Here is a 27,360-nt window from a genome sequence, read left to right as displayed (position 1 = left end):
GATAAAGCCAGACCTACGGGACTCTGCCAAAGAGGCTATTTAATCTATTCTTCAAACTGTTTAAAGAAAACATGCACTTGGCACTTGCACAGTTCCAAGTTAATTCAAACCATGCTTGAAGACTGGATTACTATAAACTACAGCCACGAGTACTGTGCAATTCAGGCAAGCAGAATTCACATCCTTAACTCCCATATCCCACAAGTTCACCATGTTTCTCAGCTGTGACACACCTCAGATCCATCATTTGTTCAGTCCTTGTCAGCTGCATATAGCTCTCAAACATCATTCACACCAAGTCACGTCAAACACTTGGAGAGTAACAGATAAGACAACTTGATTGCTTGATTCAAGATTACTCTAAGTGTTAAAATAACTATGTAGGCAACACAGATTCATTCCCTTGCATCTTTTCCAGTATTCCATCTCTAAACATTCCAGAAGTTAAGTTTTAAGAAAGAAATAACTGAACAATGAGCTCTACCCTGAAATACTAAAACTGAGAATCAAGTTTAAGGGAATTTTATCAGTCCCCACTGTAAGCAGGTTCAGTCCTGATCAACACTAGCCTGACATAGCACTACATTATTTCCTATAATTTAGGTCTCATGCCATACGTTAGCATGTTCATTACAACTTTGTTCAACCCTTCAATTACATCCTTCTGCAGAAGGTTGTAAGAATTAACCATTACATGGTTACAAGTCATTTCATCTGCCCTAAATTAGCAACACCTGGTTTCCAATAGATTTATGACTGGCAATTGACTAGCTCTGATTGAAGATCTTCCCATATTTGGAGCACACAGGCTCTCTGCACTGAGAGGTTTCTCTCCTAGGTAAGACAGGAACTCAGAGAAATTTTGTTTCAGTTATGGCACTGGTCACTTCTGGTCTCTTTGTGCAAGAATTTCATTATTTTTCATGTTTCCACCTCTCCCACATTCAATCAAAAGAAACCACCCAGTTCAAAGTTCAAGGGGAAAGCAGACTGCAAATATTTAATTCTAACCCCACCATCTTTTAGAAGCAAAGCAATCAGAAAAATCAGTTAACTATTATCCTTTGATTATGCAATCCTAAAAAAAAGAGCAAATTCAAGTTATTACATATCCAGAGATTCTTTATACAGTGAAGAAAAGGCTGAATGAACTGTAATCTGGAATAAGTCTTTGATCTTTTTCAAGTGGCTTGTCAAAATTGTCTAACCACTGCTGCATTGCTTTAAGTCAACATTTATACATAAACAAGTGAATTATAATGGCACAAAGGCATCTGACATGTAACAGCAAAAAAGGTAGTTCTGAAGATAAAACGTTAGAGTCAGAAAGTAAATTTGTCTTCAGCTCAAGAGCTAACATACTACATTTAATAAAACAAACATGAGATATGTACACAGTGACACTTAATTCCTAATCCTAATATGACTGATAACCTATGCAAAATTTATAAAGTACTTCATAAGGGAAGTCCACTTTATAACTCAGTAAGCCATGGAAAGATGAAGCCCCTTTCTCAGGGTCATGCAGCACGTTACTGCTGAAGTAGAAAAAAAACCAGTCAGGGCAACCAAATGACAATGCCAGATCCTCTTAGTTAAGTCAACCCTCCTCCTCCTTATGAAAATTTAATTACACTGACTCTTTTCTGGTGCACTGCTTATATAAATAAAAAGGCAGCAAGTAGTCAAGTTTTTCCTGCAGGCTAAAGGAGCAAGAGTCCTACCAAAAAGTGTTCTATTTACTTTATTCCCTTTTAAAAACTGTTGCATATAGATTAGTTAGGTTTGCAGTACTTCTCAACTTGCAATCTCAAAAGTGAACAGAATTAAAATCTAATTTCACAGTCAATTTTGAAAAAAATAATTTCCAATTTTTCTACACTGATGTAAACACACTTCAAAGATGCCAATTACAATGCCTTCACAGGTATTCCTTATCGTCCAATTTCTTTTCCATCCCAAATTGTGTTTACTGGCAAATCAACTTAGTGTCAAAGAATAACAAATGCAAGACACTGGTTTTCATAAAAAATAGCAATTAAAATTACTTTCAAAATATAAATAAGGTCTCCCCATAATACTAAAGGCTGTTGAAGAAAACTATTTTCTCTGAAAACCACAATACTTTTAATAAAAAAATAGCTCAAAAATATTTTAAGATAAAATATAACACAAATTTACTTAATGAAACTGTGGGTTTACTGCTTAACCTTTTAAGACCTCACAGAAGAAAGCAGAAATGTAAAGACTGTTTCTTTGCAAAATACAGACATCACAATTCCTCAGCTACATGTTCTGTATGAAAAATAGTCTGCATTAAAAACAACCAGCTCTGCACTGGGCAATCAAAAGTCACAGCAGGTTTCTGAAATCTGTTTCTTTCCAACACATCTGATCTCTATGCCAGTAACTTACTGTGTGATACTACACTGATGTTTAGACACCTATTTTCCTCCTTCAACCCTGCACACATCAACAGAGGATATTTTTTGTGTGTTTTATATATTTGGGAAGCATAAAATACTTCAGGTAATATTACAAGCAAGATTTTCTTTTGCTTATTTTGATACTCTGCAAACCATTTCAACTAGAAATTTAGGATAATCCAAACTGTGAAATGATAAGAAAAGTTCCAGAAGCATGTACTCTTTCCATTCAAAGAGTTAAAAAAAATTATGAAGTGAAATTAGCCTAGTGAAGCAGCTAAGTGTCTTCTCTGTTTTCAAAATTAGAAACATAAAAGAAAGCAAGGTCATGCAATGCCAGTTCCATTTTTATATATAAAAAACATGAGGGCATTGAAATACCTTTAGTAATGATGAAAATGATTGCTGCATTTTACAATAAATATGTATTACTCCTTTTTAAGCTTAGGGATTATTTCAAATAGCCTTTTATTACATCAAATAAAATAAGGATTCTATTTATACAGAAAGAGTCAAGTAATAAAATGAAGCCCATATTCCTTAAGACAAGATGCATTCACGCCTTTCCCACTGGAGAGACTGGTTCAACAATTTTACAGTTAAACGGAATTAATTCTACTCTCAAAAATCCATTGACCTTAAGCTTTTAACAAACATTTTCAACTGCAGAATGTATTGTCAATATTTACAAATCCTTAAAATTATATTTCACTGGAACAGCTTTTATTTGCTATATTAATATTTCCTTGCAAATGTATGCTTATCCATATCAGAGAAGAAGAAACAGCTGCTACTCACAGGAAATCTCTGGGGTCCTACAGCAGGTCGTGGCTGGGTGGGAACTGGCAGCAAGGGCACTGAAACAAGAAGCACCTTTTAACACCATTTGTTTTACCTAACAGTTGTTGTAGTTATTTCCAAAAGCAGTTGCAATAAAAAGCCATGATTAAAATCTGCTACTTTTACCCTCACATGTCACAGTTCTGACAATTAACTTTGAGCAACCGTTCCCTCCCCTGCAACATGCAACAGGGCAATTAGGATTCTCCTAGTTAATTTACATAATTTAGTTCTGCATTTTCCAGAATTAAATTGCTCCTTGTTGCAGGAAGGCAAACTAGAATAGTTATTCAGCCAAAGACATCTCTTAGACAAAGCTGACAGAGACACTAACAATAATTTCATGTTTCAAATGGAAGGATATATGATTAGTTTGCCTTCTCAACTTCACACCACTCAACATTTCCTAGGCATCTCCCAGTTTCACCACCAAGCTACCACAAAAAGCATGGACATTAGAGACATTAAGTGGTAAAAATCACTGCTGGTAAAAATCACTGAGGGTAAAATGAGGCAGCTGCAATTAACAACACACAAAAACTACTTAGATCTGGCCTTGCCACCACAGTGGTGTGTGCAACTGTGATCACAGAATGCTGATCTCAGATGAAAGACTGTGATTGCATAGAGACACCAACAAGAATTAGGAGACCTTTTTCAGAAAAGAACCCTCAGAAACTAGTATTTCAGGGGGATTAACATGGATGATTTGTCCTCACAACTGCACTTGGAAACGCTAGTCACAAAAAGCGATTTCCCAAAACGTTCACTGAATGTTATGGCAAAAAGCACAAACTGGTACATACAGCTGGATCACCTTGAGAACTGAACTTATATTTGAATCCCCAACACAAAGTGTAATGACAGCTTTCCCATTTCCCAGTGTGCTTTTTATTTCCTCTCAGAATTGTCTAAGTGGTTAAAAATACAAACATTTCCATGTTAAACAAAAGGCCTAGAGAAGTTAAATAAAGCATTTTAAACTACAGAGACTGTGTTTGCTCATTTACTAAAAGCCTTTAGTAAGGTTCTTCTATCATTTGTTTTAAGCACTTCTGAAAGCAACAGAAAACATTTTCCAGGCAGGGTTATACACTGACTTTGCAGACAGCTACTGTGTTACACTTCAGAGCAGGAAAGATGTTAAGAAATGCTGCTAGTTTGAGAGTGAAGTTGGGTGCATTTCCCCAGCACAGAAGTTTGCTCAGATGCCTCAAAAATCCCTTCTCCCTTGGTAACCAAGGCACAAGAACTAATACATTAGTGGGTTTTTTTCAGTTCATGTCCATGCCTGGCTTCCATCCACTTTTGTTAAGTACTTGTGGTTTGCTGGTTCAGAGACTGATGAGGTAAACTAATTGCAGCAGTCTTTCAGCACGGGAGGACTGTGTGCAAGCTTTGTATCACATTACACCAGAAGATGACTTGAATAGTTTCATCCTGGCCTCTAATGAACATCTGTCGGTATCAAACAGCCATGGCCACATGGAAAAAATTGATAGGATGCTCTTGACAGACCTAGTCCTAAAATAGATCAGGTATTACAGGTCAGAGGGGCACCGAGAAAAATAGCATGAGGTAGGAAACAGAAATGTCAACTGAACAGAGCACTCAAGTCTACTTCAATATCCTGCCTCCAGCAGTAGCATATAAATTTACATATTCATATATTTTAAACAAATTAATTTAATACTCATGAAAGGTAGTAGTTAAACTCTGTGCCCTTTCAATCCTTGGACACTTGCTTGAGCAGCAGAGAAGTCTCAAGCCCTCATTTTCTTGATGTCAAATATTCCATAGGTGTGAAAAGTATGCTTCAAAAATAATACACAGCATGTTGTAAGACACTATTTTAAGAAGATTAAATTGCTTCTTGCTATAAATTCCAACGCTATACTTGAAAAGATGAAGAAGCAACTCCCACACCGATTATTCAGGAGAATTACAATGTGATTTCTCCCAAGACACCAAACAGTTTTCAAAAGGTAAATGGCATACTGAGCTGCCATAAACTGCTCATTAGTTCATGTCAGTTTTGGCAGCACCACAGTATCCTTGAAATAGTTACTTGTGGTATAAACATTTAAGGGGAAAAAATGCAACACCTATTATCACAGGTTAAATCAGTATTTTCACAGTACATCTACGTACAGTCCTCCAGCACTAATAAATTGATCATACTCAAATTTGGACATGCATTCAGCAAAAATTACTACTTACAACTCAGAACTAATTTACAGAATAGGATACAAAGAAAAGAGAAAACTATATGACAAGCAACAGACGTGGGATTCAAATGCCACAGGAGCCACAGCTGAACACCAACTGCACACACCTGCAGCAGATATCCACAGAGGCTCATCTTTTAGGGGCTCAGTAGACCAAGTTCATAATCATTTATGAATCTTCAAAGACTAAAAATAGTACCAATTCATTTGAAACAAAACTGACTTGAAAGTAACTATTTCTTTGAATCAGGATTCAAGGCTGGGCAGGGAGATGGTGGCTACTGTAAGAGATTTGCCTTTGAAACATCAAAGGAATAAGCCAATGATGGGATTCTTCAACAGTGTTTCAACTCCCTTTCAGGCTGAACTAGCTGTCTACTAGAGCTCTCAGACATGATATTTTATTCACATGAAAATTTCGTAACAATTTACAGGAGGTTTGAGTCTATTTTAGAAAATACTGATATATTCAATGCATTTCCAGACTAACTCAAACAAAATGTTTAAAAAGTGTATTCTATGATCTGCAGTTAGGAAAAGTGTCCCTGGTGCTGACAATTAGAAGTGTGTGAGCTTAATCCTGCCATAAAATTAGAGAGGAAAAAATGCCAGTCTACACTAAAACATGACAGCACACCATTAAAATTACCAGAACCTAAGTGTGCATATCATGCCCTTCCAGACATGGCATTTTTAGCTTCCAGGCATCACATTTTTAACAACCGAATCCCAATAAACTTTGCACCTATCTGACTGTATTCTCCAGTGTGTAAAAGCCCTCATGTATCTGGAAATATGTTCAGCCAAGAAGGGGCAGGACATCATCAAGAACAAAGTCAATCTGATGTTTCATCCTTCCTGGTACCCTGAAAGAAATGATGCTGCAAGTGAAACACATCCTTATGTTGTCAACCACCAGTCTCTGCCTACTGGGGCTTCAAGTAGATGGATTAAAGGAAGATTTTTTAAGAGAAAGTTTGGAACAGCACTCCCTACACTGGAATGTCTATCAACCATTTGCCTGCAGTGACTGCTTTAAAATTCACCTTAATATGCAAACACCATTGAAGATTTTAGAATTATGCTCATTTATCTATTATCTGATTTCCAACACATTTTCATGTTTTCCTTAGGTGTGCAAGTTTACTTTCCTGTAACATAACTGTACTGCTACAAATTAAGACTGAGATGGCCACTACTCTCAGTCACTGCAGGAGACTCAGCTTCCAATATATGCTCTCTAATCAAAAAGATTAAATTTCTACAGTGACTTAAAAGATTGTATTTAACAGTATGCTGCACACCTATTAGCAGAAAAATTCAGCAGTCTTGCCAAGGACTCTTTCAGTAGAATGAATGGCACAAAGGGATTTCATACGAAGCAGCTGCCATCAATACACAGAGCAAAGAATGTCCTTGCTGAATGCAGGTTTTAACACCATTCAACAATCAATCACTCCTTCTCCAGGGCTGCTCAGTCTAAGAGAACCCCCAGACTTTTACAAGCCAAGAAATGAATGTGCACATAAAGTCAGCAGGTGTAAGATCTAAAAAAAATCCAAGAACCCCCATCCCTCTTACAAATCCAATACTGAAGCTCTCCTAACCTGCAGGAGGTACACAACTCTGTGGAAATGAAGACTGAAAAACAGACTATGAACAAGATCAAGCAGGAGACCTGCAACAGCCACAGTGCCACAGACATAGTGGTAAAGCTGAGAAGAGCCTGAAGCTGCCCAGTAATGTGAATAAAAACTCCTCAGGCAAAAGAAAGAAAATACACTGGTACACTTTTGACATTAGGCAAAATCCTCAATAGCCATTCCCAGCATTATGATCACATTTGATTACCTAGCTAGAAAAGGTCTGGTACTATTTCACAGGGACAGAGAAAAAGCATCTAGAATAGTGTAAAAGCAATTTTTGCTACTCACTAAACAGTAACTTACTTTGGTAGTACTAGAAAAATGCACAGAAGGCACAAATCCAAGAGTAAAGGGTCTTTTGGAGTGTTTCCAGATAATCTGTCCTCACGCATAATTTGGTGGGAAGCACCACAGGGAAAAGCAAAATAAGCTCTCTGACACAGCTACTACAAAGCCATCTGTGAGAAGCACAACAGACCTCCATATACTGGCAATATTCTACCCTGCCAAATTCCTGTTTTTCATTGGTCAAATAAATGAAGCAAAGATAGCACTGGCTTGGAGTTCTGATGTGAAGGGGAAAAAATAGAGAAAAACTAATGGTAAATATCTATAAATATTTATGTGTTTCTTCAGTCTGTCTTGTCCCAACATAATCAGAAATCAGCTATGCAGGTGTCTCTTTTTTTAACCTTCTTTGGGATTAAACACTTCCTAAATAAGCAGTAACATGAACAGCTTTGCTGAGAGCTACCCTAAGAAGTGTATCCCAAAGAACGTTTGTGTTAACTTAGGGAAAAAACACTTGTATATTTGCAAATCAAAACAATTACAGATGTGGCCCTGAAAGGAGAATTGAGGGCCCATTATCTTGTTAAGTAAGGACAGCAATTGGTATCTTTCACAGAGCAATTATATTGCAAGGAGTACCTCAGTACCTTCTCACCGAAACAGGTAGATGGTCATTCTGCGAATGGTTGGAATGTCCTGGGAAATGTACAAACTGCAGTACTTCCCTAGTTTTGAAAACTGACACTTACTGTTTTTTGAAACACACATTCTCTTTTTCAGTTTCCATTTTCACTGCTCTTCACAGGCTTTACATTAGAATAGCAAACATGATAAAAGCTGAAAAGGCTTTGCTTGTTCAGCTGGCCACAGTCCAACAACATTCTGTCTTACTTCTGGCAAAACATTTGTTTCAAGCTTCATGAAAAAAAGAGCAGCCTGAAGCACATTTCCATGAAGTGATAAACAAACAAATTGTTCCATCCCTGGCAAAGAATGAGATGAGTCACGCTTGCATGACTGGGAAGGTGTTCAGAAAGCTCACCTTGTACAGGCGTCACTACTGTCCCCTTGAAATGTGGATTTATGTGTATGTTCTTCGGTTGCTGAGGTGTCACTGGAGGGGGAGTCATCATTATTCGAGGCGTTTCTATCTGAGGGGGCATATGTAGCCCTGGAGGAGGAGAAGAATGATGCTGATGCTGTAAAGGAAGCAGAGATTGTAACTGTTGCTGCTGCTGCTGTTGTTGCTGCTGCTGTTGCTGCTGTTGTTGTTGTTGCTGCTGCTGCTGTTGCTGCTGGAACAGACTCATAACAGGTTGCTGGTGTGTTGGAATTAACCTCTGTGAGTGAGTCTAAAGTCAGACAAAAGAACAGAGTCACTAGGCTTTTAAGTTAAAATTATCTTGACATAAATGAGCACAAAACCAAGACATCTCTGGAGAACAATTAAGGCCAACTATGAACAGAGAAACTTCTTTTTCCTATAATCAACTGGAACCACTAAAAAACATCAGCACAGAAAAGCAAAGGAGCAATCGAGAACATTCATATGAAGGAGAGGACAGCAAAGAGCAAGGAACACACAGGGAATGCAGACATTCACTCATTTTTAACAGTGAAACTGTCTAGTTTCATATGGCAGGGTTCTGCCTACGTCAGTGGAAACTGTTATCAACTGCAATAAGGTGTGCGTGAAGATCAGTAGAAATCTGAGTCCTAGCATCCAAACAAATCCACTACCTTTTGTCTCATCTATAAAAGAGCCTTTCTGAGGTAACAGACCTAGCACCATCAACTGAGGTCAAAATACAAATTCTGATATCAGTACAGCACAAATTCAAATACCCCTCAGATACCAGTGCAGCACAACTATCCATACTGCTTGAAGAAAAAACTCATTTAAAGATACCTTTCAAAGCTATCTTCCCTAACACACAAGAAAGTCTCTTGCTCAACTCTCAAAAACAACCAGTGCTAATAAAAAAAATATTGTTTCTTTCCAGAGACATTCTTCTGCCTCTGAAGTCACTGATACTAGATATCAGTCCTACTCCAGTACCTTCCATGGCAGTACAAGAAGCAACCCAAAAAGGCAACCTTTTAGCAACAAGGATGTGACAGATTGTTTCTTTCAACAGCCATACACATAAAGCAAAGCAGCTACATAGTGTGCACAGGCAGTCACTGTGATGAGCACAAAAAATATTTACATTTAAAATCAAAATAGCTTGCAAGGACTGCAGCAAAATAGAAAAAAAGTTTTCAACCTTCAATGCTTGAAAAGCACGAAATACTCTACTGCAGGGCTCTCAAGCGCTGAGATATGCACCGACTCCTGCCAGTGACCAGCACCTACTTACTGCTGTTGGAAAAAATCACCTTTGTTTTACACAGATGACCTTGTCCTGAAAAGACATTTACAGACTTTGTTCTACAATCTCAGCTTCCAGTATATTTTATAGCAGTGAACAAAAATAAGTGTTGACCTCTTGATCACTTGCCACAGTTGGTTTTGGTTTTTGTAGGGGTTTTTTGATGGAAAAAGTAAAGTCTCTTAGATTGCGATACAAAGCACAGGGGAGAAAAATAAAGTAGAAACAAAACTAAATTTCATTTGAAATCCCAAAATAATAACTTATCTAGTAGTGAAGTGGTGATTACTGTCTAGGGTTTTATTTACCTCCACAGTACCATAGCTTATATGCAAATAGATTTTTTTAAGAAGTATCAGCAAAAATATTATCCCGACAGAACCCAGGAAGTATTTTACAGAATCATTTTTTAAACTACATTATTATGAATAATGTGAGACTGAACATGCTTCCATGTTGCATGTAGAAGACATCTCAGAGGAATTCAGTTTTTCCTCCATCCTCATGCAAACCAGCAGGTAAGTCTGACTGTGATCTATCAGTCAAAATCCACTTCTCATTTGGAGGCCTTGAGATTGCTCAAGCCAGTAACAGGACTAAGCACACACTTTACAATCATCACATCACAGAAAGCCCACATTGCCTAACAGTGCCCTGAAAGAGCAGAAGGCGGAATATATATCCCACCTTTGCAAAGATTCATGATTTAAAATGTATTTCTCCACAACTTCCTGAAAGGATGCTCAAAGAATACTAAGGATTAAAAGGTACCATTGTTGATGGCTGGTTTGGCAGCAGTGCAGGCCTGTGATCCTTCATTCTTCCCCTATCATTATTGTCTCTCCTTTGTTCTCCCATTCCGTGGCACATAACTGAGCCTCCTCTTCTCCCTCCTCTCCTGGAGCCGTATCGTCCCTGCTTAAGCTGCCTTTCCCTCTCTTCAAATTCACGTAATGCTGCTTGGGCTTCTGCAGAAAGCTCTGTTGAGAGAGAAATTAGGAAAAATATTTTAGCTTTGCGCTGAGAAGCTGGAAAACACAATGGCAAATAAAACAGTGCCAGAACTATAGAAGAATCCCTGCAACTAACACAAAATTTGCAGGCACTTTCATCTCCTTTAGGTGGCATGTTAACATTTCATTAAAAGACATCTTTTAAAGAAAAGAGCACAGATACTTGTGTCTTTTGCACAGGCAAAAAGCAGCAGATAAATGAAACAAACATGACCAAAAAGGTCTGGTTGTTTTCTTTTTGAAGATGGTATATTGAAATCTGCCTTTTTCTTTAAGAGGAGGCTATGGCTCCTCTCAAAGTTCCATTATCTTTAACATCTCACTTATCTGCAGATGTCAGGCGAGACAATGAATCTCCAGTAAACTTTACAGTAAAGGATCCGTTGAGTCTTCCACATAAACAGATTTTATCCACCAGCCTTCTGCACATTGGCCTGTTCCAAAGGAGGATTTTCTGCTTGCTTAAGTGTGTTTCTAGCACATAACTACTTAATTTTTATTTTATTGTATGTGGTTTAAGAACCAGCTGTACTTCACAAGTGATAATTCCACTAAAGAGAGAGCACACGTTAAAGTCTGTGCTCAGCTCAAGTCGAACACATGGCTGCTGATAACACCCACCCAACTCACGTGATAGGTAAACATTAGAGAACACATGGTAATCAACAAAGATGACATTTTCTTGAAACCTTGGACAATGCTGACAACATTAAGCAAGAAATGATGCGGTAATAGACCCAGGTAATGAAACTACTTGAAAATACAGAAAAAGTCTACAACATACTTCAGGAAACACACCACGAAAGTATATGCCGTACCACACACTAGGTTTCAATCAATTAAAAGGAATAATAAACCTTAACTCAAATATGCAGCTGAGTCTTTTGCCATGTGCCAGTCAGATCCTTTGTTACCCCTAACATTGATTTCTGCCTCTAACAAGGCAAAATTAAACCACTAAAAACAAACACACTCCTGACAAAAACATTTTGAATTAATATAGTATATATAATTTGCAATACTACACAGTGGTCATAATACCTGAATATCAGAATAAAAATAATTTGTATGTGGCATGAGACACTACTACTACATCTCCACACCACTAGATATCCTCCACCAAGAATATAAAACTCAATTAGAAAACTCTTACAGTTTCTTGTGAGTCTAAAGGCCAAAGCTACTTAAACCACCATCTTAAACATCTCCATAAGTAATCTCTATTAATCTTTGAAGTTGAGGATTGACAGAAGGGCAGAAAAGGGTGAGCACTGAGCATTCCCTCTGCGGCAGTTGTTCTTACTTGGCTACAAAAACTACCTGCATGACTGAGCTGCAATGACTGTAAATTTGCATGTCCCAGTTTTCAGAAATATTTAGCACCTCCACAAAGCAGGAGCTTCTCAATTTTTAAAAGTTCTGAACTTGCTGATGGCCTGTAAGAACACAGCAAACATGACAGACTTCTAAAAGCCCAGGATCTCCCAGTTTCCTATTTCATTTCTGCATGTTGGTGGTGAGAAAGTTTCCCTACCTCCTTTTCTCTCCACTCTGACACCATAATTAAATGGCATAAAACCTTAACAGATACTCTCATGAAATGCTACCTTTGCCCTCAAGCCACCTGCACAGCAGAGCCCACAACAATCAGGCTTTATCAGGAAAATCTTACAGAATGCTTAAAATGAGTAAAGGAACGACAATCTCTCAAATCTTAAGTACCAAATGTGCATTTTTGACAAAAATTGAGACAAATGTACTCTTGCCCAAAGCAATCAAAAGCATTATATGGAACTACAACAACCACCATCTTTGGTCAGCCAGGGATCAAAAAAGCTGGTTTGATGGGAAAAATAGAGCTCTGATTTAAAGTCTCCTTCCTCCCCACACCTGCATCAAGTTGTGTTTCTTCAGAAACCCACAAGCATGAAAGGGCAAACGTGAGCTTTAACTTGAGCTGCCTGAAAAACAGACCACTACTTCCCATACATCCATGGGGAAAAACAGTGCCACTACGCTGCAAAAGAGTAACTCTCTTTCCCTTATCCAGAAGGGATACAAATCCTGCACAGCATCCTGGGAATGCTGCTGGTTGGACAGCTGTTTTGTTTTCCCAGCAATAGGACAAGCAGGGCAACTTCTCTGCCGTCTTCCACACTACAACCCTGAACTCAGCAAGGCTGTAGTCTGGAAAATAAAGTTCAGTCATTGCAACAGGTACCTACCACTGATAGTCATGCAAGATAAGAAGCAAGCTCCTATTAATAGCTTAGAAATCACATGTGAGGAAAGCAATTTTTAATGAACCTAGGAACAGAGCTAGGCTTCCTAAAAAGTAAGATTATGGCCAAGTCTCTCAGCAGTACGCATTGAAGGACACTGAACAGAAACAACTTTGGAAGAAAGAATGGGCTGCTCCTAACAAAATTACTTCAGAGCACTATGCTGATTAAGCTTGGGGAAGGGATGACAGCATCCATGCAAAGTCAAGTCTGTCAATCGTGGATGTGCAAAATCACTCTCTTCAAAGTGAATAAATTGTTTTACTCCTCACTTTACACAAAATTTCTCAAACTTTTAAGGCCATGTCCTTAAAGGCACAGTTCACATGCTTAGTTTTTCAGTCATGAAAGTGAACACATGAAACACTAATTTTGGAAAAAAATATCCCAAACAAAACTCCCCATAAATTCACATTGATACTACATCTATGACCACAGAAGTACAATATAATCATTTGATTAAAAAAAAATTCTATCAACATCAAGCATACTTTCCCCACAACACGCCACTGAGGGCAACAGTGAAGAATTTTGTTCATACACAGAAGCTCAAGTTCAGAACCACAGACAGACTGCAAAAGTTAAGACTGATGCCATGAATACTTCAAGTGCTGCATGTATCTAAACATCACCACACAGCAAAATATAGTCAGCTCTGTTATTAGAGGGGCTGCATATTGAATTTGAGAGCACTGTGTCCCACATACAGAGATCAAGCAGAGGAGATGGTTTTGCAAGGAAGGAAGCAACAAAAATAGTCCCTGCTTCTCTGAAAGCAAGCTCAGACTGCTCAGTAGAAAAGAGGTGACGAGCAGAGGAAGAAGAGATTCTCTCTCCCTCCCTGGGCTCTTCCAAAGCACAGCTAGGTACTCACATGAATACTGCTTCTTGCTGGCTAAGAACTTGTGCACAACTATTAAGACATATTCATTTACATACATATGCAATACCTTGTCATTTCTTTTCTCCTCATCATCCAGATCTGCAAACTGATTACACACTCTGCTTCTGGACACAGAACAACTGGACAAATTTAAAACACTCACTTTAATTTCCTAGCCCTGCCTGAAACCTCAGCCACCAGTCATCAGAGTGAACACGAGCCAACTAAGCAGGGCATAACAAGAAGTACTGCCACATCCAATTGACCTTTGTTAACACTTTGCAAACGGTTCTGCGTAAGTCTAAGAGTTTGGGTTGCAGTTTTTTTATTACATTCAGAGGGAATACTTCAGTTTAGTAATACCAAAGACATTTTTCCTCTTCACTTTCCTTAACAGGTGACTACATCCAGAGAATTGTGACAATTCCCACTCTGAGAAGACTTCAACTACACACACTGAAAGAAGTTATGTATTTCTTACCAAAGGTGACAAACTTGATGTCGCTAGAAATCAATTGCATAGATGTCCTAAAATACCCCTCTTCTGAGCTCTGAAAAGCCATTCTTTACATTATCTTGGATAAAGAAATGTTTAGGAAAGATCTCAGCTACATTTTTGAGAACACAGTATTTTTACATCTTTTTTACCAGCACACACTTGGTCTCATCTTGACTGTATTTCTCACACACACAGTTAATGCTGTGAATCAGCAATTATTTTTCTAGTGTCTCTAAGTGTCAAAATTAATTTCACTATCTCTGGTAATAAAATGGTTTCAAATGACATCTTTAATCAGTAAGTAAGAATGCACTCCTCCAATAGAGACAAGCTGTCACAAAAGGTCACCAAAATGTGACAGGATGGAAATTACATTTGTAACTTCAACTGAAATGTTAATTTCTCTTTAAGTGTTTTCTGAACTATGTTCATATTTTAGAGTAAGGAGATGTAGGTCTGCAATGAAATTTCATTTTAAAACCACAGCAGCTGTAAAAATTTGCTCTATACTCTCAAAAGGAAGCAGATATTTATATGCAAACAAGAATTTTTTGCAGTTTAAACCTTCAACCACAAGGTCAGTTATCTGGTCTCTATCAACACATTATCAGGAAAAACTAGTGCAAGTAGAAACCACTTTGCAACCACAAGAATGTGTTCCAAAAAAATCTCTTTCTAGAATTATCCACATTTGCATCATCTTTCCCTTATATCTCAGAGCTACATCCCAGACCACTTAGAATTACATTTAAAAGTCTAATTCAAATCACAGTTCCTTTAACAGCCAAGCTCCACTACAGGTTTTCTCCTTATTGGCTGGTCTTGTTTTTATATTAAACTTAAGAATAAATCTACAGATACATGAAAACAAATGCAATTGTCATTTACGTTACAATTATGTACTGAAATTTAGTTATTCCAGTACAGTCTTGGTCTTGAAATATTCTGTTTTGTAAAGCCACCAGCACCTTTTGTACAAACAAGATACGGTCTCTATGTGGTTTGTAGAAATATGGTCTCATGGTTGCAAACACATTTGGAATGCACCTCAGCTGAACCACCCTTTGCCCTTTACTATCATTCATCACAGCTCGGCAAAACAGTCCATTGCCTCAAAACCTCACCCAAAGTTTCTGGAATGTTTCTCCTTTCTCTTGTCACATCTGAGAGCCTGATGATTGTTCCTTCTTTCCGTTCAGTTTTGAAACGTAATCGTCCAGACTCTTCGTCATCATCCTCCTCTTCATCAGATTCTTCTTTTGTTTCTTCTTGAAGTTCCAGAGATCCAATAGCTGCCTAAATCACAAAAAACAGAGGACATGCAGCCTCAAAAGAACAAGTCTCTGGCAATCAGTGTCAAAAAGCAAAGCTTTCTTTAAAAGCCCCTTTCTACAAATTTTGCTGGCATTATACATTGTGCTCATATATAATTCAGTGAGCATTTAAGAGCTTGGTGAATTTTTTAGAAATATAAACACTTGTACTATATAATAAACTATGAAGTAAAATCTATTTAGAAAAGAAATTTGCTGTAATATTTAAGGGAATATTGAAACTCCAGTTGGAAGCTCCATCTGGTTAGTAGTTACTTCTGCACACAGATTGACATTTTACCACTGAATTGACTAAGATGCAAACCTTGGTTACTACCAGATTCAAGGGTTCAAGTAACAAAAGCAGTAAAATCTTAATTTTTTTCATCTTTTAACAACTGTCAGTCCTATGCTGTTAAAAAAAACCCAGCCAAAACAACAACAACAAAACTAAGAAAACCTTGCATTTCAATCTCATTCCCCTAGGTATGTATGCCTTCACTCTGTCTGTTCCTCAAATACTTTTCAGTTTTAATTCAGTATTGATGGGGAGAATGAGAACAGGATTGGATAAAATTTGGAAATACTAAATTTGTATTCTGGAATGCTACTGGAATGCTTCTGGAATTTACTTTCCAGTTCTCTCTAAAACAGAGAACATTTATTTAAATAAAACAATGTTCCAAATGACAATGGATTCCTCTCCTTCAAATTAATATAAACTAAAAAAAAAAATTCATTTTCCCGTGCAGGCCTGATGAAAATAATGTTCAGAGTGTTACACAAGCTATATTTGATTTCTACAGTTGAAAATGAGAAGTGTTCTAATACTGTATGATTCTCCATAAAAATTTTTGGTTACTGTGTATTTGATTAATTCTTGTACAAGCCTATTCGTTCATTTCTTAGGGCCTGAACATGCATTTTAATTCTATGCAAAGCCACTTAATACATCATAAATTCTATGCTGCTTGAGGACAGTTAAAAAATGAGCCAAATCTAACATGCAAAAATGGTTTAATCTTCTAATTAACCAGATCAGTGCAGAAATTTATATGAGAAAGGCACAGCAAGTGTGACAGTCATGTGGACAGATATTAAAACACAAATGAAGAAAGAATTAATGGCATAATTGTGCAAGAGATTGCAAATTTCCCTATCCAGCAGCCTAACTTCATCCATAACCAAAAAGAAATGTGGGAAGCAGTATCAGAGACAGGGTGACCTGGCAAGACAGTTTCTGCTTTGGAAGACAGCAAACCTTTATGAACTCAAGCTCAAAGCTACTCTGGATTTGGTCTGGTGAATGAATGATCTGTATACTTAGTTACGGGGCATTAATGTGCTCAAGTTGTGTTTTATCCATTCCAGACAAACTTTTAAGCATTACATTTCCTCACGTCACAAAACTGCTTTAAGATATAGCTAAGAGAACAGTCAAATTTTACAAAAGGCTTTAAGGCTTTCACGTTATAAATATATTTATTTTGGTGTAACATTATCATATTAAAAAAAAAGCAGGTAAAAACAACAGACAAAGCAGGAAAAAAACCCTTCAAGACTGAAATAAATCCAAATTTCAAAAGCAAACCCAAACTGAGCACAACTGGTCTAATTAACATATCCACATATAATCAAAATACCTTTGAGGACAAGCAGTTGATACTCATGAAACATAGGAGGGATGTTAGCAAGGAAAGAGATGCTAACATGGTTTAATAAAAACAAACAACACCAAGAGAAAGACAGGGTTGGAATTTCAAAAGAGGGATTCCCAAAAGAGAAAGGAGTAGCAATATCTCTATCAAATCTTTATAAATATCACAAACCCTATAATTTTACTGTCTCACTGCTTCTTCTAAGAAACTTTCCCTTCAGGACCAGGATTCGGAAGTCAGAAGTGGAGCAGCTGTTTTGCAAGACATACTCACACTACACTGAGCCTCCTGCTTTACGCTAAAGCATAAATCCCAGACACATCTACTCTCTATGTCCACCTCCCTTAAAAGCTACACTGGAATTCTGGTTTTTATTAATCAAAGACTGGTCTCAGTCATGTAATCCCATCTGGGAGTGCTAAACTTAATGTGCAAGGCTCTATGTGTAGCTCAAACTTCAGAATCAGGACTAGAAAGTTTAATGAAGTCTACACTGTCCTGGAAACTTCCGCTGTGTTTTAACAAAATGCTACTAAAAAAAAACCAAACCAACCTGTAGAAACTCTGTTGCATTTTGATAATTATTCATTCTGGAAAAAAAAAAAATCTATTCTAAAAAGAAAACATCCAAAGTTCTGACAGACTATCAGACAACTGCTTAGCTACAGAAAAATAAAAACAAAAAATCTCAAACTTTTCTAGACTAGCACTATTTTACTCTTACTGACTTACACCAGTTCTGTAGCCTTGGTCTGACTCACTTTATTCATCAGCATAATGCTCATGCCACCCACTAACTAGTAACAGCCATACAAGCATTAAGTATCAAAGACAAAAAAACCAAAAAAATCAAAGGAGCCAATGAAAAAGCAGGCACCAAGGCAACTCAGTGCTGGAGAACGGTAACTGACCCACACCCAAGTCTGATTACACCTATTATTGAGGGATTTTGCAACGCAGATACAAACACGTCTGACAGCCACCCATATGCTCTCTCCATACAGCTCCAGGAAAGCTTGGCTGAGCAGGGTAGCAGCACACACCCTTCCCCTGCAGTTTGTTCTACGGTTGTACAAAGCAAAACTTCTACATGATCTTTTCCCGCTTCCAGCCAAACAGAAGGAGCCGTTTTGCCAAGACGCATGAATGAATTCTGTGTTTCAAAAAGACACAACTGAAGACAGAGAATTAAGACACATTATTAGTTACAGGATTCTTTAATACTTGCTAATCATGAATATCTTTGCATATATATAAACAGTCCTTGAATGGCCACTTGAGGTCATTGGACTGGACTCACCAGCCAAGGCTTCTCAGCAGCTCTCCTCAAAGGAAGCTTTACATCTCCCATTATGACACACCTTGCACAAAGCTACCAAAGAGCTTTGCTGGCCCTTACATAGAAACAGAATGACCTTTCTTCTGCCATGAGGTCAGGGGTTCCTGCCATTCTTAGAAATAACTATGCCATAAATCCCAGCCACTGAGCAGAACTCCTCACACTGAGCTATGATCTGCTATGGAGAAGGAGTGAGTGCTCCTGCCCTGAAGAGCTTACAGGCAGATGCAGGAATGGTAACTGACACAGCCCAAGGGAAGCACAGAAACACTGACAGCATGATCCTCCCAAACATGGGATCCTCCCAGCAGTGTTCAGGAGAGCTTTGTGCCAGAGATTCACAAGATGTGCAAAACCAACTAAAAGGTGAAACAAAAAACTTCTACTAAATAGCCATAAAAAAGGAAGTGGAAGCATCTACTAGAGGTTAACACTGAAGCAGCATCAATTCTTCAATCCTAGGGGATCAAGAAATAAGGCAGGTAAGAAGATATTACACCTATTCTAAGGGCACCTCAATTTCACAGACGAAAAATGGGAGTAAAAAAATTAATCTAAGTGCCTTAAAATATGTTTCAAAATTGGATGGTTTGATTTGCACTCTTATCACCATTTTCCTCCAAGCTGGCAAGTAGTGTTTTCAAACTTGAAAAACAGAACTAAAATGCAGAAGTTTTGGCTAAACACAGATGGAACAATTCAGATAGACACACTGGCCTTTTTCTTCCAAGCCTGTATTCTATCAAAAGAAAAGCAGTATGCAGCACTACTTCATTAAACGCTTTCTTGATTAAAGTACTCTTCATTTCTTATCAGCATAACCCAAGACAGTTTAAATTATGCAATGATAAATCCCCTATCATAGACTTTACAGATTACTTCCAATATAAAACAAAGACATTATAAATTCTAATTTCATGAGGCTTAATTTTTATGAACATTTCACAGAAGTAATTAGTGGTATTTTTCCTCTAAAAATATTTCGGACATGATACCTCATGTGGCTGTTCTACACACCTATTTGCTGCTGAAACTTCTGGGTGTTGGGTTTTGCTTTATACCTTAGGAAGACAAAAATATTTTCTGAAGCATTACTACATTTTTCAGGGAAGCCACATAGAGTGTTTTTCATTTAAAATCCAAGTTCTGAAATTTCAAGGACTGTTTCAAAACCAAACTTTACCTGCCTATTCCTCACTTCTCCCACCTGAGTGCCACTTGTAACAAGTGTCTCACTTCTCTTATTCACTTGTTTCCCCCCCATCATGGTCCAATTCTCCAGCCAGTAAGCTTTTCTCTTGGTTTACAAGATTTCTTCGTGCAATACAGTAAGATACTTCAGTTGGTTTTAATGTGGAAACTGCTTAAAATAAACCATTCGACACCCTTCTCTGTTGTTCAGATGCCAAATTTCAATCAAGAGATAATACTGCTCTTTCTTTGTACTGCATCCATTGCAGTTCCAGTCTTGTGTTGCAGGAGAACAGCAGTCCTTACCCTTGTTTACAAGCAGTGGATGTTATGAGATTTAAGGAAAAGTGCTGTTATATAACACTCGAATAAAGAACAAAACTCTTCAGAGCTGGAGGCAGGCATCTAACCATGCAATGAACAGAAGTGAATACTCTACAAAGGTTCTCTCTCATGGTGGTATTCTCCTTTGGAGAGTGCAACTGTGAGCCTACTGCCAAATGGAAATAAGACCCATACAAAATAATACAGGAATAAAAAGATGGTACTATTTTGGAAAGGTGAATTTTATGGCAATCTGCAAGCCATCAGAATAAAGCCAAAACATGAGTAACCGAAGATATGGCCAAAATATTCACCCTAAATGATGAGCAAATTCTATAAAAGCTCCATTAACAAAATCAGTTAAGAACTTGCTTTGATGGTACCTTTTGAATGAAAGGAATTTAATTCTGAGTTCGACAAATTTGGACAAGGTGATTATTACAGAATTCTCACTCCGGAGTTCGTACTCTCAAAATGAAGCTGTGCTTTTCTACAGCAGTGTTTGGCAGTGAATCCCAGCTATGTATTTAATTTTACATGATGTGCCTTGTGTCCATCATCTCAGACTGCGGCTGCAGACAGCACAAATGCATCAGTCCACCTCCAAAACACCATAGCAGAAGTGTGTATCATCAATCCAGTGAATGAATAAAGAGTGTTCAAGGATTTCACGTTCTTTTGGAGGGTAGATTTAACACTTGGGAAGCAGGAAATTAACCACATTAAGGTATATTTGGTGCAAGATGCTGCTCTTGCAACAGTGAAGGCTGAACGATGCAGGTGGCCCCTTTCAATGCAGATCTCCACCTACCAAAAATGTTGTTTTACCAAGACAGGTTTGATACAACTGGAGCATCACAGCACACCCAGTTGTCAGAACTTCCTAGAGTAATGCTGCTGCGTCTTTGAGGAATTGATTTCCTGATGAGTTAAAGCTCCAAAGAGGAAATACACCTCGACTACACTTCTCAGCAGGTAATCCATTCAATCCTATTTAATTAAGAATTGGAATAAAAGTAATATTAAAGGAGATTCCTGGTGGGGAAAAGAAAAATCTTACATCAAAAACTCGCTGCAAATTAAAAATAGTTATGATACTCTTGCCTAATAACAAAAGGAGAAACCTTGCAACAGAGTTAAAGTGGTAAGTTAAAAAAGCAATTCTTTTCATTAAAGCTTTCAAGTGCACAAAATATGGCGTTGCACACACATGATACAAGATGTCTTCATTTTTGTAAGGTTAATTAGTATATCTAGCCAGTACATCCAATAAGAAATCAGTTATCCCAGTAACCCACCCCTGGGTAAGCCCCCTGGAAGTGGTCCAGGGCCTTCTTTGCCCTATTTTCTTGTTATGTCTCTTAAATTTTGGTAGAAAATAAGATGTCCTTGTCAGGAATTCTCTTCTTAAGAATAAGACTAAACAGAATTTCAAGAATGTATAGTAAGGGTCTGTTAAACTGTGAGGGAGGGCAGGAAAAATACTAGAAGCTACAAAAATATACATTAAAAATCTACAAGGCTATAAATACATGAAAAATATATAAAAAGCTAAAAAACCTTTAGGCATCACTACCCGGCTATAATCAGTTAATGTGTACTTGGCAGACTTTGGCATAAGCTTTCTTATTGCAACTGAAAGAACTCATCCATTTTTCTAATCAAAGAAGATAAACCTCACAGGAATTTCAGTCTTACCACAACTTTCGAAACAACAATCTGACCTTCGCCTGTCTAAAATACCAAACCTTCCATGCTTACACTCCTCCTCAAAGGGAGATACCCAAGAACTGTATTTACATCCCAACAGCCCCAATGATACATCTGGAAAGGGAAGCACCACAGCTCTTGGAGATTTAACAGACTGTGCAGTATTACTGTCATCTCCTACCTAAACAGGTCCCTGAAGTTTCTAATGTTGAAGCCAAGACTAAGTATGCTCATTTTGGGCTTTTCCTTATGACTTTAATCCCAAGGGAGAGAGGGGATCTGATGTATCTGACAATACAGATGCTATCACAATTCATCTTATAGAAAGAGTACTACCACCAGTAACTCAACACTGGCGAAGTTGCACCAATTCTTACCCAGCAGTATGTACAACTCTACAAAAATCAAACTGTAACAGAGCTAGTTACTTTAAGTTTCCATTAGTCACAGCATACCTCTTCTGATTCATTAGCCATTGTTTGGGATTCTTCCAGCTCCTCATCAGCTGCATACTCTCCTTGTTCTTCCATTGCTTGCTCATTATATGATTGCATGTAATCTTCATCCTAAAGCAGTAACACAGGAAGGTAAAAAGACAGAGGCCAGCAAAATAGGTGAGGTCTGACTGCATTGCTACAGCTTCCAGAGTGGAAGAGAAGTATTGCATCTCTCAGAACTATCAACAGTAAGTTATGCGGCACATATACAGCATAATTAACAGGGCTTTTAACTAGGCAATAATTTCAACATTACCAAAACAGTTTCCATTCATATCCCAGCAATGTCATCATAAAGATTCCATTTAATTCTGTTTGCCCCAACTACTTCTATACATCTACATCCACTGATTACAAATTCATAAAGCAAACACTGCAGGACTTTCTTACAGGAAAAAACCATCTATAGCACATATACATTAACATCAGGTTTTACCCCATCGAAATATAAACATTCTTTAAGCATTCTGCAAGCGCTTACATATGAGTGGTTCAACTCTGAAAAATTATGAACATAAAACAAAAGCAAAATCTTTCTTATATTTGCTTGTATTTTAAAACACCTCACTGACACATACAGTTTTCATTAAGATTAAATAATTTCATTAGCACTTAAAGCCAGTGCATGTTCTCTAACATGCTGCTTAAATTATATTGAATTATGCAGGTGACATTTTCTGAACTAACCTCCAATCTCTTTATTCAGGTTTAGACAGCTCTCAGTTACAAAAAGGATGAACAAGCAGGACATCAATCACTTTGGGATATTAGCACCTTAAAGATGTCTTTAGCAGGTCAATAATCTTTTCACCTTCGAAGGACTTTATCAGATCTTGTCTAAAGCCTGGATAAAAGCTTTTGCATTAAGTACTTCTAACAATTGGCAGTGTATCTCCACCACACAAAGCTGTTTTCTTCCTTAAGGATACAATCCTCAAGGTCATGATTCTCAACTGCTTTCCAGCATGACAAAGGAGCATTACCTACCGCCAAACAAGCTGTCAACACAAACTTTGTCACAGCCTAGATAAAGAAACTGGCACACAGTGATAATAGGTCTAATTTTCCCTCCTCCCTAGGGAGGTAAACAGATTTTAAATCAGTCTAAAACCCTATGCACGTGAAGCAATGTTATCTTTGAAGATACAATAGAAAGAAACTCACTGGAAATTCATCTAGGGGTTCATTGATTTCAAGGTCTAGCACTTCATCTTCTTCTCCAGGCTCTTCCCCATATTCTATTTGGTCTTCTGTCAGTTCAGGATCATTGCCTTCATAATGTCCTTCCTCTGCATACTCTGAGGCATATTCTTCAGGTGCTTCAGATTTGTCATAACCAATTTCATCTTCCCCTTGGTCATACTCAGACTCATGTTCCAGTGAGGGATCGTTGATGGACTCTGAGAGTTCGTATGATGTCAGGATGCCAGATGTGGCATTGAGGCTCACTGTGACGCCTGGAGAGCTGTGGGATAGGGGGAGAATTCAGAGGCTGAAGTCTAACTGTCAACTACTCACAAAGATTCAGCAAAACAAAGCCAACAAACATAAAATCCAAGTTGGTGGATAGAATTATACCCCATAAACTATTTGACTCCATGCCATGTTCTCATAATGCATTCTAAAATGCAGCTTATCACCAGCTGCAGGCTATTTGACCAGGGGAATCAAACCAACCAGATGGTTTAGCAGGTCAAACTGGCAAAAGTCCTGCTTGGTAACCAAAGCAGACCAGATTCAATTTTAATTCCAAGACTAACAAAAAACCACACAAAATTACTATAACTGCATCTGTTTTTCCAATCTTCCAGAATACACTAGTACTTTTCACTAAATGTATTAACGTTCTTCATTCTTGATTATCTTGAATTCCAACTTACATTTTTATGATAGATTTAATGTTCTACTTAAAATCATATAAAATAGTCAAGAACTGTAATTTAAATGATTAAGACATTCTTAACTAGCACTAGCATAGACACTGAGAAAAACCAATCAATAGAAAAACTGGCAAGTTTATAATCTGCAGGCAGGCAAAGCAAAGCTCAGAGTTTACTGTTGACAAAAGCTAGTGCCATTAACACAAAAAAAAGCAACTAACCAACAGCAGACTAGTTCTTGATTTGAGGGCTCCAGGTATAAGGAACACAAAGCATTTATTTTTTGTTAAATAACATTCCTATTATTCACTATTTTCCTAAGTTTGGGGGAACAAGATCCAGGCAGCTTTGAGCTATTTGCATCTCTAAGACAGAGAAGATTTAACAGGAAAGTGAAGACATTATGCAGGATTATCATTATCCTCCCAACTACAGAAGCATGAGGTTGAATGGAAACATAAGGGGAAGGGAAAGGCTCTCTCTGGCAATAAAACTGCTAAAAATGCAAATCTTGGCTACAGAAACCTGCTTCCACTGGGCTATATTATCACATTTGAGATACTTCATCATCACTGTGTTTTGTTACCCAGGGGCCTCAAGGAGGATATACAGCAAAAAACCACAAAGAACTATAACTGGGATTCTCCCTTTGAAGGCAACAGTCCAACCCTCACTCCTGCAGGGAGGAAAACAGCAGTCAGTGAAGAGATTGATGGTGGAGTGTTTTATCACACCCTCATCAATCCAACATAGGGGCAGGACTCCTTATCCACACTACAGCTAAAGACAGGGGATGTCAGGGATGGAGATACACCTATGTATGTTACACATACACATTCAAAGCCTTTCAGATGACATGCCCTGACAAGTAAAGGAAAAGCTAGAAAAACACACAGGCCAGAAGAAGCAGCAATGGCACTGCATCACTCTGGCATCACAAGCATCCTCCCTCCTACTTCAGTCCAGCTTGACAAGTAAAAACAAGAAGACACTCATTTTGACTTGTGACGCCCATAATTCAGCTGTGGAGCTGTATCACCACAGGGTATTCATAGGGCAGGATCCTCAGTAAACTCCCATGGCAGTACCTGCTCCAGCCCATTAAGTCTGTTCAAAATTTTATGCTATGTAATTGTACACAAATACTTAAGTCACAAATTTTCCTCCTTGGCATCTTAGGAGGTAAGAGAAATTTCTAAAAGAAAGATGGCAGAAAAGGACTATATAGGAGAAGGAAGCTTACCACAGTAAGCAATACTGAGGCAGTAAAGCAAGCTCTGTAAGTGCTTATAATTAATTCTATATGCACCGTAGATGACAATTTCTTCTCGTAGGCTTTTTATAGATTTGAATAAATTTATTAGATCAAAATAAAAAATAATTTTACTGAAATGTTAACAATGCTACTGAATACATTATATATATATATCACTAAATAACTGGCTAGCTAAAAAGCAAAACCATTCTAAGTACATATCAGTAACTTTAGTTTAGTAGTTATTAGGTATCAGTAATAGTAGTCATTCATAGCTTTGAGTTATCCAAAACAAGATTCAAGAGAGAAATACCGAAATTCTTGTTCTTCTTCATTGTCACTTTGCAGAAGATCATCATTCAGCTCTTCATCTGACAAGTCTGACTGATTCTAGGTTTCAGAAAAAGTCAATCATGAACACAAAAGATACAAACTAAGTACTGAACGGTAAATATTTTTTACGAAGAATACATTCCAAACTAAGACCATATCATCAAAGAAATTACCTAATTCAATAAGAAAAAACACACACCACAAGATCATAAATCTTAAAATACATCTTTGACAATCCTATAGATATTTACAGAACTCAGACTTGCCTATCAACATTTTTTTTCACTGATCCTTCTCAAATACAGCCAAAGATGACAATTTAAGACAGACCAGGAAGGAAGAAAGGTTAGCGTTTGTACACAGCCTTGTGACCTTGATGCATTAGGCAAGTCAAGAAAATGCATGAACTGCAACTTCTAGAGAGCTGAGATAGGAGACTGGAGGAAAGGATACAATAAAGAAAACTGAAAAATCATTATTCGTTTATAAGCGAAGAAAAAACCAGAAGAAAATACTGTGTCTCCTCCTAATCTGTCAAATTAAACAACGTTCATGTGGTTTGGTTTGGGTTTTTTTTAGTAATTACCCCCTTGGAAGAGGTAACTGCATTTTTGCTAAGCAACATTTCCAACCCTTAAAGTAATAGGGCCAGAAAGGGCACACAAAGGCAGATTTACCTAAAAGTACTGGGATGAGATTAAATAGATGGAAGTTTAGCCTAAATAGCTCAGGGAAAAACTTTCTGAGAAATCTATTATTACCCCACCATATGAGTCCATACCCACAGATGCTGCCCTGTGACATGACAAACTAAAAAGAAGAATATAAAAAGCACAAAAAACCATAATACACTGGAGAATCGAGTACTGGTCAGTATTCACATATATAATTTTTAAGGTAAGTAAGTGGCTTTATCAACTCCATTCATAGTACAAAGATGCATACAATGCTAATTAATTGCTTATGGTTCTGGTAACTGTGTAACAAACATCTACAACCATTATCCTCCTGGAGTTTTGTTCTCTTTAAACCAGCACATAAGAATAAGGAACTTCCTGTCTTTAATAGAAATGCTTATAGAATAATTTCAAGAAGCTAACTTTCAACATTTGGAGGATGGTTATAAAAAACTACAACAAATAAACTCTTAATAAAGCTGGGTTTTTTAACTACCTATTAGTCTCCAATGAAAACCTTTAAAATTACTTTAAAAATGAGTTCATTTCGCAGATAAAATACCAAAAGAGGTGACCAGTCGATTTGATTTTTTAAACAGAAGTCCTGTCTTCTCCTACAGATATCTGGCAAATCCAAAGATACATTTAGTTCTTTTCACAGAGTTCAATTCTGGAAATAGGTACCAGAAGGAAGAGCAGACAT

General features: G+C 37.6%; 1 protein-coding gene across 5 annotated transcripts in view; it reads right to left on the bottom strand.

Annotated features, from left to right (window-relative positions):
• RBM33 (RNA binding motif protein 33) overlaps nucleotides 1–27,360 on the bottom strand; it is a 101,446-nt gene that overhangs the window by 57,569 nt on the left and 16,517 nt on the right. For 4 of the 5 annotated variants that reach the window (XM_032099088.1, XM_032099097.1, XM_032099114.1 and 1 more), the window contains exons 4-10: nucleotides 25,961–26,037; nucleotides 23,677–23,977; nucleotides 22,471–22,581; nucleotides 15,605–15,776; nucleotides 10,575–10,783; nucleotides 8,474–8,783; nucleotides 3,225–3,283 (exon numbers count right to left, since the gene is read on the bottom strand). In XM_032099088.1, the coding sequence (XP_031954979.1) occupies nucleotides 3,225–3,283; nucleotides 8,474–8,783; nucleotides 10,575–10,783; nucleotides 15,605–15,776; nucleotides 22,471–22,581; nucleotides 23,677–23,977; nucleotides 25,961–26,037 (1,239 nt within the window). The remainder of the gene's footprint in view (nucleotides 1–3,224; nucleotides 3,284–8,473; nucleotides 8,784–10,574; nucleotides 10,784–15,604; nucleotides 15,777–22,470; nucleotides 22,582–23,676; nucleotides 23,978–25,960; nucleotides 26,038–27,360) is intronic. The other variant, XM_032099106.1, reaches the window with a different exon arrangement.

Source organism: Corvus moneduloides, chromosome 1 (genome assembly GCF_009650955.1).
Source record: "Corvus moneduloides isolate bCorMon1 chromosome 1, bCorMon1.pri, whole genome shotgun sequence".
NCBI lineage: Eukaryota > Metazoa > Chordata > Aves > Passeriformes > Corvidae > Corvus > Corvus moneduloides.
Note: the sequence above shows the minus strand (reverse complement) of the source record. Positions and strands in the feature narration are given on the sequence as shown.